General features: G+C 36.7%; 2 protein-coding genes across 2 annotated transcripts in view; one reads left to right on the top strand and one right to left on the bottom strand.

Moving 5' to 3' along the window:
* LOC125239768 (glycerol-3-phosphate acyltransferase 3) overlaps window positions 1–2,598 on the bottom strand; it is a 55,716-nt gene extending 53,118 nt beyond the window's left edge. The window contains exon 1 of the mRNA XM_048147440.1: window positions 2,446–2,598. Coding sequence (XP_048003397.1) covers window positions 2,446–2,598 — 153 coding nt within the window. The remainder of the gene's footprint in view (window positions 1–2,445) is intronic.
* A 430-nt stretch (window positions 2,599–3,028) lies between these two features.
* Window positions 3,029–7,347, top strand: LOC125240002 (ATP synthase subunit e, mitochondrial). The gene is made up of 3 exons (XM_048147800.1): window positions 3,029–3,179; window positions 5,395–5,551; window positions 7,219–7,347. Exons 1-3 carry the CDS (start codon window positions 3,129–3,131, stop codon window positions 7,257–7,259), a joined length of 249 nt encoding a protein of 82 aa, XP_048003757.1. The 5' UTR covers window positions 3,029–3,128; the 3' UTR covers window positions 7,260–7,347.
* Window positions 7,348–9,875: the final 2,528 nt, after the last annotated feature.

Raw genomic sequence — 9,875 nt, forward strand, 5'->3', positions numbered from 1 at the left:
GAAAACGCGAATTTTAGAGTTTCCAAGCGTTTTTCTTTCGCGTTAGTAAACGCAAAATATGGTCGCTAATTTCGTCATCCGCGCATCGGCGTCGCGTAGCTCAGTCGTAAGGGACCATCCACACTCATAAGACGCGCGCCGCGCCGCCTGGGGCGCGTCTTACGTCCTTCCTATACAAAAAGTACTGAGGAGACGTTTTTTGAATTACATTCAGGCGGCGTGGCGGAGACGTCCGTTGCGCGCCCCGAGGCACGCGACGCCTAAGTGGGAACGCTGCCTAAGAGGGTTCGTCTAATATTCGCAGACACATCGCAGGTGTCAGGGTTTCGACCCCGGCCAGATTTTTTTTTATCTAAAGACGTGATATCTAACCGAGCTCAACCAAAGGTGTAGCAGCATCTAGATATACATGTTTTTTTTTTCTTAGACTTTAACCTAGATATTAAAACTATACTAACAAGTTCTATGAATTTTTTAAATGGTCCGAAAGAAACAATTTATTTTTTATCTGTACATAAGTACATACAAAGTTATTATGTCTTTGCTATCAGTAACTTCAGGTAACATAAATATAAAAATGGAAATTTACAATAAGAATGAGAATGACTCAACCTGTCAACACATGGGCCATTGCCCTTCATCAAATATTTGCATTTATTTATCTACTTCCATGTACATCATAATTAATATTTACATAACGCAGTAATGGAATTTAAATATGCATGAATATTTCAATGTGTCATCACGAAGTTTTTGTTGCACAAAAAGATTATTTAAATATAAAAATATGTAAATTAAAAGTAGGAATGATCTGTGGTAGTAGTGGGTAGCCTGACTGTGATGGTCCAGGGTTTGAATCCCGGTAAGGGCATTTATTTAAGTGATGAGCACTGATATTTGAGCAGTCACGGAAGAATTCTAAGTAAGTATTTAAGTACCTACAACACAACCCTTGAACTTGAAAATGAAATGAAAATGAAATATTTATTTTTCAAGTAGGCATATTACAATGCGCATATAAACATCAAATAAAGCTACGCCAGCTCTATCCCTACACCTCAGCCTCGAAAAGATTTCAGTCCCCCCTCAGTTGGGAGGGGGGTATGGGACCGGCAAGAAACTTGGTGGGCCACTTCTTTTCAAAACATTACATCTTATAATTAACATGCATTAAATAACAAGATAAAATTTAACATGCAAAAGTATTCATCAAACTTATTTTGGGATTTTTGTAAGACAATATTTAACAGGACATAACTGATGAAGTTTATCATAGTAAAATGCCTATAGTCCAAACTAAACTAACTGCACTTTGAAGACACATATAGTGTGGAATAAACATCAAACTACTGTACAATTATGACATCAAATTACAAATTACACCTGAATAACTAAAAGCTAACAATAAATAATAAACATATCAATATAATAATAAGCACCACTCTTGTAGATATAGAAATTTTCTATAACACTGATTACAACATTTTTCTATAGAAAATAACATTATTTTAACAAATAATTGTGAATTGAGGAATGTAAACAAAACTCTTAGGTATTTATTAGACGAAAAACTACCAAAATTAAACCCTAAATTGGGTTCCTTCTTTGTCCCACTTATTACAATGTTCTGGAAGAAATTGTTTTTTTTTCTTTTTAAGTTTGAATATGTAGACGTTTGACCATAATCACACCTGATGGTAAGTGATGATGCGGTCTAAAGTGGAGCATGCTTACCTATGAGATACCTATGTACTCTGGCTTTAAAGAGACCTGGATTGTACTCATGCAGAAACACAGACTCAGGCAGGGCATTCCACTCTTTGGCGGTTCACAAATGTACATATATTATTCTCTATTCCATGTGTGGGATGATAACAATATCTACTTTTACGATTAGGATAAAGGTTAAACAATAATTATATCAATTGAGATGACATTCATATGTTCTTCATCAATTAGATACATGGCTGATCTGAGTTATCTCTTGATTTGAACAGAAACTGAATAACCTACATAAATATTGTTTATAAATATGTATGATTACCAATTAAGGTGTTTTACTGCTTTTCCTAATGTCGACAAAGTGTAAGAAAACAATGATATATATGGAAAATAAAATTTATCTATAATCGTTTTTAAATCCCATTGTAAATAATCCAAGATAAATATGGCAAACGAATTTATAATCGAATCAATGATAATTTAAACATAGGGTTCCAATGACTCAGATAGGGGTACGCGCGGTACGACCTAACCTTCGGTAACACCTGATACCATTTTAGGCAATCAAAATGTAGGAATTACACATTAAATTACGTCATTCGCATCGATTCAAAAATAAAAACACGCAATACTCTATTTAACCGGACGTTAATTCCAGCGTCCTCGAAATATTTAAAACGCACCGTACAATGTTCATTTTCAAAACATGGCACTGGCACTTACCTCGAAGAGTTTGAGTAATATGTTCACATATAGCCGACGCACGCCCAAAGATTTGCCGATAGAAGCCAGGAATATTATGCACAGAATGAGAAGAAGGAACGGCGTGTAAAGTATAGACACCGCGACCGACACAAACGACATGATTAACGCCATTTTGACGACTGATTGACTAAAATTTCGACGTCATTCATAGACCGCTGGCTGTCAAAAATTACTGACGATAACGGCTGGTTACGCTAATTTTAAAGACATCTTTGTTTTATTTTTACTCCAATCTAGACCTTACTACAGTAAACATAACGCTTATCTTTGGAAAAGAGTCTGAAAATATTTTGATTAATATCAACAAAACTAGTGGATAATTAAACAGAATTTGACATTTATTTTACGTTCAGAAACATAGGAAAATAATTGAAATAATCAGAGTAATGGACAAAATGTACTCAAATATACATTAATTTTCATTTTAATTTAAATATTTTTAATTGACTAAAAGCAAACATCACGGTTTGAATATTTTTTGTAATAATTCTTCCTTGGATTTTTTATTTTAATTTTTTGATGTGGTATCACGATTCACGACTTTACAGAACTTGAGAACTATCAGAAGGGAATCGTACTGGGATTTCTACGAAAATCCTGTTTGGATACGTAATTAATTCCCGATTATAATAATTAACACAATGTCTGCCCTTCCCTACGGACCTCCCGTGCGAGTATCTCCTCTGATCAGGGTAATTATACTTTTTTTAATTTATATATACAACCTCCATCATTATGTAACATAGTGTTTTTAAACGAGTTTTCTAATTTTGAAATTACATATCTTTTTAAATTTCGATACATATCTTATGGCTGGTACTTCAGCTTTGTTTTCTACGGATTTCAGCCAGTAAGATAAACAAATCGATATAGGCACTTAAAATCATAACCTCTAACTACCCAGTCACTCGCCTATCATCATTCTTTGATATGAATGTTTCTTTCCTCTTTTGTTAAAATTACAATGAGGATTCAATTAGGGGGAAAATAGGTATTTATTTTCAAGATTAATCTTAACTCATGTTCTCATACTTTAATTTTCAGTACTTCTACTTACCATACAAAATAAATATTATAATATTCTAATCTTCAGTTAATTTTACGCAAATAATAATTATGCGAATTATTTTAATTAAATAATTGGATATTTAGTTTAAATAATTCATGTTTCTAGTTCTATACATTTCTGCTCACCTTTAACAATGATTGTTCATAATCAATCCAATTTGTAACTGGTTTTTGTGCATTATCAATTTGTTTTATATTATGAAGGGCATTTTCAGAATTTGGGACACCCCAATTAGCGAAAGTTGTTAACAAAAATTAACTCACTGTCAGTTTCGTGTCGATAATTAAGCATGAAATTTCTATAACATAAAATTTTAAGCAATAATCTACATTCAGAATGTGAAAAAAGTAAATTTTTAGACAGATTTTATGCTTAACTGCTGTCACAAAACTGCGAGTTAATTTTTGTTAACAACTTTCGCTAATTGGGGTGGCTCAAATCCTGAAAATGCCCTACATATCAACAATTCAACATTATTAGCATTAAAAGGGTTAACGAACCTCAGGCGTAAAACGAATGTGACGTTTGTTGGACGTTTGGTTATACTTATGCCTTACTTTAACACTTTCGCATCGAAAAATATTTTATTCTGACTCTAGCCACAGACCAACCCCTATAGACATCCATTACAAGACGACTCGCGGTCGCCAGCCTTCCTAGTATTTGCACTGATATAAGCGCGGGCGCTCGCCGTGCCCGATCAGTATCGACCAAGTAACAGACCCGAAAGCAGCGCGTGTTTTTCGCACTAATAAATTGGAAAAGGGTATTTTGATGCCTTAAAGATGTCCACCTGTAGTGTGAAATGGTGTGGAAAGGTAACAAGAAGCTCAAATTTAAAAACAGACGGCATTACATTCCACAAATAAGTCATATTTATAATTTATTCAGAGCCGGCATAGGTCAACTTACATTGGCCACTTACGCGTCAGTAGAGGGACAGTCATACTTCTGTCCCTTTTCATCTGGCGCGACTGCCCGCCGTCCTTGAAACGGCCAATCACAGCGCGCTTAACACATTCCCCGCCCGCTCCTCGCACCCCAAACACTGGTGACTCGTATCGCGAACAAAATATACAAGATTGCTACTCTATAGGAGGTTCTCTGTGGACTCTAGCATACCATCTGCTTAAAATCATTAAATTAACCTATTATTTCCAGGCTTTTACCACTCAGGGCAGTCCTAATGATGAAGATGAAGAAGTTTTAAATAAAACAAAAACAGAACAGTCAATATTTATTAAAGCCACAGAATTATAGTTAAGCCAGAATAAGTAGTTAGGTCAAAAAGTGTGTCCACATGAGAGGGGTGTCCCTCTCGCACTTACTGACAATGTCAACATTATGCAGTGATGTCATCACTGTCATAAATTGGGGATTTTCAAATCTACTAATACCCAATTGAAGTTATTTTTTAATTATACAAATCTTTGTTTTATTGGCATCAAAATAATTACATTATAATTATTTGCCAATTCTTTAAAATATATCGAAACCCTATTTTGAGTATAACACTAAAATAATATAAGAAGTTATAAAGTCAGGTAATATACAGAAAAAATACTACTACTATGGTAACCTCATTAACACTGGCCAGACGTGCGAGAGGGACACCAGCCCGTACAATGCCCTCTCATGTGGACCGTTTTCGCTAGTCTGATATGATCACAAAAAATGTGATTGCGCTGTCCCTTGTAAAGGTCTTTGATTAGAGCATTGAATGAATGAATGAATGTTTATTCACAAGAACATATGGTGCATTACAGTAGATGTTATAAAGTATTTATATTGGACTCATTGGAGATCTTCCATTAAACCTTATATTGTACTATTTCCAGTTCGGTCGCTGGTCATTGCTCACCGTGGGCATTGCCTACGGAGCATTCCACCAGAGCAGGCTGTCCAAGCGGGAGGCCAAGCTCCGTGAGATCGAGGCCAAGGAGAAGCCCATCAGAGACGCCAAGATTAAGGCAGAGAAGGCCCTAGCGGCTGCTGGTAAGTGAAATACAAATTCTTTACAACCTTGTAAAATGTAATTACTAGGCTTAGGACTTTTTATCACATACTGTGGTTCCAAAATCCTTGGAGCCGCCATAAGAAAAAATTTCAAAGTCAAAGTCAAACAGTATGATGTCATAATATTATTATTAATATTCAGAGCCTACTGTGTCCCACTGCTGGGCAAAGGCCTCCCCCCTCTTTTTCCAAACTTCTCTGTCTAGTGCTATTTCTGGCCAGTCAATCAAAAATGAGTCCAGGTGATCCCGCCATCGCCGGTGTGGTCTGCCGGATCCCGGTTTGACTCGTGGGGCTCCCACTCCGTGGTTATCTTGTATTATTAAATATAAATATTTATACATATTCATCACATTGTTACTGAGTTCATTTTAATCTAATGTAGTTAATTTTTAGTTTTATTATACAGGATTATGATAAAATTAACTAATGTAATAATGATATTGAAATCTGCTTAACACTAAACTTTTGCAACCAAGAACCTGTCTGGCAGGTACTCATGAACTAAGTTGGCGAGAACCCGCTAGGTGGGTAGTCACCAAACACGGAGGGTGGTTATAGATAATGTCCGGTGTCTGCTATGTGCACCATTTTTGGCTGCTAGTGAATGTGTTAATGTAACTCCTTTGTCTAATGTGGTTAGATATCATTATTAGATAAAGATAAAAGACATTTATTCATGACGATCACATAACATGTACGGACATGTACAGACATCAAACATAAAATGGCAAAGAACAAAATGACATTAGTCTTTTTTTGGTGGTCACAGAAGACTAAATGTGAATTTTCTACTCCCGAACTGTTATCCGTCATTTACAGGGTCGTGCATAGATCTTTAAAACCCTACATAACAGTCTATTCCCCAAAGCCAGCGACTGCCGGCTTTCCGCGTATGCGCGCAGTATCGAAAAAAATTAAAACGCATTGTTTGGCTCTGTAACCATGGCAACGCATTGTTATAACGATACTGCGGGCGTGCGCGGAATGGCTTTGCCCAGCTGCGCTGACAGTGCAAACCTTTGCGTCAAAATACAGGAAACAGTGTAAATTTGACGAAAACTATTAAAAACTAAGTTTATGATCGTAGAAAAAGTATTGTATGCAAGGTGACAACTGAGTAAAAAAATACTCGTGGCGTCTTTATTAACAATTTTCGGCTTCGCCTTAAATTGTTACCCACGCCACTCATATTTCTTGACCTCCTTTAAACGCCTGTTGCGTAAAATACTATTTAAATCTCTAATTTGAACCTTTCTTGAACTAGTGGTGGTAAAAACCTCCGACCGCGTCACTGTTGACCGATTTTCATGAAACATGGCTAAGAACACTCCTGACTAACTCAGCATTCAAACAAAAAAGAACTAAATCGAAATTGGTTCATCCGTTCGGGAGCTACGGTGCCACAGACAGACAGACACGTCAAACTTATAACACCTCGTCGTTTTTGCGAAATGGGCCATGTTTTAAATAGTACCAAGATAGTACTGTAGTAAGTAGTAGTAGTAAAAAAAATCGTATTTATTTCCATAATAGTCCTCAGCAGAAATGTTAAACAATCCAGAAAGTTATTTCACTAATCTTGATTTTATTCAAGATTGCATACAATTCGATTTACTCTTTATTTATTGAATTTTTTGTTTCAGCCGAAATCAAGGCGCTCGAAGAGATGGTCAATAAGAAGTAAACTAGTTTTAAGGTTTCCACACATTCGTAGCCAGCCCACCCGGCCAATCAGTTGTAAAGTTATTTAATGAATTATAGGTAATTGTATACTTATTGAGTTTTATTTTTATTTAACTATTTTTACCTAGGACGTAAAAAATAATCATAAGTGTAGTATTTTATTTGTAGATTTCACTTTTTTTTTAATTCTGGAAATTTTTGCACCTTTTCTACTCAGAATCATGAGCTCTTTCGATTCTACTAGGAGACAAAAAATGTCCCAAAATTTCCATATTTTTTTTGTTTTCCTCTGAGTTACGATCAAACAAGTTGTATGAGAAATTGTAACTCAAAAAATTGTAAGACATTTTTTTTCTCCTGCGGAGAAAGAGCTCATGGTTCTGAGTATAAAAAAGCACAAAATTTCCCACATTTGGAATAAACAGTAAAACAGACAAGAAAATAAAAGTAGGCCCATAGTATTTTGAATGAGACTGGGATTACCCCGTGTGGTGACGGGTTAAGAAATGCACCACCCCCATTCTTCCCGTGGGTGTCCTAGAAGTTGACAGTGATCAGCGGACGATACTCATTTTATGTATGTCGGCTATCAGCTACTCGACACTAGATGGCGCTAGTAGTATCTTTGCCGTTTCAGTCGTTTACATCCGCGGCCGGCTAAACTTCACACTGTGGCTTACCGTAAGGACATAGAGGAAATAAGTAAGGGTCAGTTGTAACTCGCATGTACATCAGTAAATGCGAGTTATTTGTAGTGACATCTATCGTCATTCACTCGTCAATCACGCGCCAACTAGCGTAAATTATCAGTACTGCTACTTGTCAATAGACGTCACGACGAACAAAAAGTCTATTGCTCACACAGAACACCCCACTAGAAGCCTAATGCAAGCGATATTGTTCGAGACGCAAATCACCAATCCTTGCGGGGTGAGGCGGGCGCGCACGGTGCTGCCATTGGTCGTTTCAAATAATGGCGCGCCTTTACGATTAGCAGTAGGGATGGGAATGGGACATGTCTATTATAGACAATGGTACCGGTACCAGTACTGTGGTGAATTTGTTTTGCAACAAATTATAATATTATAATTAAATTATAATAAGGCCTAGTTACCCTTCGGGTTGGAAGGTCAGATGGCAGTCGCTTTCATAAAACTATAGTGTCTACGCCAAATCTTGGGATTAGTTTCCAAAGCGGACCCCAGGCTCCCATGAGCCGTGGCGAAAGCCGATGCTGGGATAACGCAAGGAGGATGATGATTGTGATAGCACCTCAATAAAAATCATTCTAGTAACTAATAACCTAACCACAAAATTAAAATTTTGAAAAAACCCCCGACCGCGACATAGTGTACCGATTTTCATGAAACATGGCTAAGAACACTCTCGACTAACTCAGCTTTCAAATAAAAAAAACTAAATCGAAATCGGTTCACCCGTTCGGGAGCTACGGTGCCACAGACAGACACACACACAGACAAACAGCCAGACAGACAGACAGACACGTCAAACTTATAGCACCCCGTCGTTTTTGCGTCGGGGGTTAATAACTAAACTGTTAATTTTTACTTACGTTTACTAAGTTAAATTACCAACTAAATATTCTAAACTAATCAATCAACTAAATAACACTACAGACTCTACAGATTCTAGATAATTATTCACAATTACAAATCTGCTTTCTTTTATATTTCATAAAATGGTAACACATGGTACGAACGGTAGTACGAAGTTCCCGCAACAGACATAAACTAACATGGCCCCATCCCTAGTCGTTTACGTGAAAGGGATAGCATATCGCATTGTTAACTAGGTAAAAAGGGATGGACGCGCCTCGGCGCCGCTCAGTACAACCATATTGACCAGTATAAATGAACTCCGCGGATAATAAACAATATTCAACAAAATAATTAATTTGACTTAACTGTGGAATGTTATTCCATCTTCTTTATATGTAGAAGTGTTAGAAGACTTGTCACACCCTCGTCACACCACTTAATGCTGCAAGAGACCATTGTTTGCAACCAAATTTGATTATTTAAGATTTTTTTCCCGAGCGGACACGAACACTGTTAGCGGATCGTATACTTGGGCGCTACTGATCGGTGTCGCACGCGTTCAAACTTTTATAAACCTGATTTGTCGTATGCTTGGTGACCGCGAGTCGCCCTGTAAGGGCCGTCTTGTTGTATTGGTCTGTGATTGCTCAACAATTTTTAGCTAATATTACAATAGTATTAATCAGTACTTTGCTTTCAATTACTTCAGCTTATAATATAAGGTGTAAACTGTTTTAATATTACATTTTTGGCAAACGCAACACTGTCGGCACCTAGTGTCGAGTAGCAGTACTGATAATTTACGCTAGTTGGCGCGTGATTAACGAGTGAATGACGATAGATGTCACTACAAATAACTCGCATTTACTGATGTATGGAGTTACAACTCTTCCCTTACTTATTCCTCTATGGTAAGGATGAGATTTGCAATTCAATATACTCGGAGTTTTGCTTGTGATGAGATCTGTGCAAGTGTGCACCAATTGAATTCCAAAGCATTTTGTGATATCCTGATCTCTATTTTTAATTAAGTTCTAAATGGCTACTTTTCCATCGTT

The sequence above is a fragment of the Leguminivora glycinivorella genome, chromosome 26, assembly GCF_023078275.1.
Source record: "Leguminivora glycinivorella isolate SPB_JAAS2020 chromosome 26, LegGlyc_1.1, whole genome shotgun sequence".
In the NCBI taxonomy this organism is placed as follows: Eukaryota; Metazoa; Arthropoda; class Insecta; order Lepidoptera; family Tortricidae; genus Leguminivora; species Leguminivora glycinivorella.

Coding starts and splice junctions, on each gene's coding strand:
- LOC125240002 (XM_048147800.1), top strand. CDS start 3,129: ATGTCTGCCCTTCCCTACGGACCTCCCGTGCGAGTATCTCCTCTGATC. Junction 3,180..5,394: donor GAGTATCTCCTCTGATCAGG/GTAATTATACTT, acceptor TACTATTTCCAG/TTCGGTCGCTGGTCATTGCT. Junction 5,552..7,218: donor GAAGGCCCTAGCGGCTGCTG/GTAAGTGAAATA, acceptor TTTTTGTTTCAG/CCGAAATCAAGGCGCTCGAA.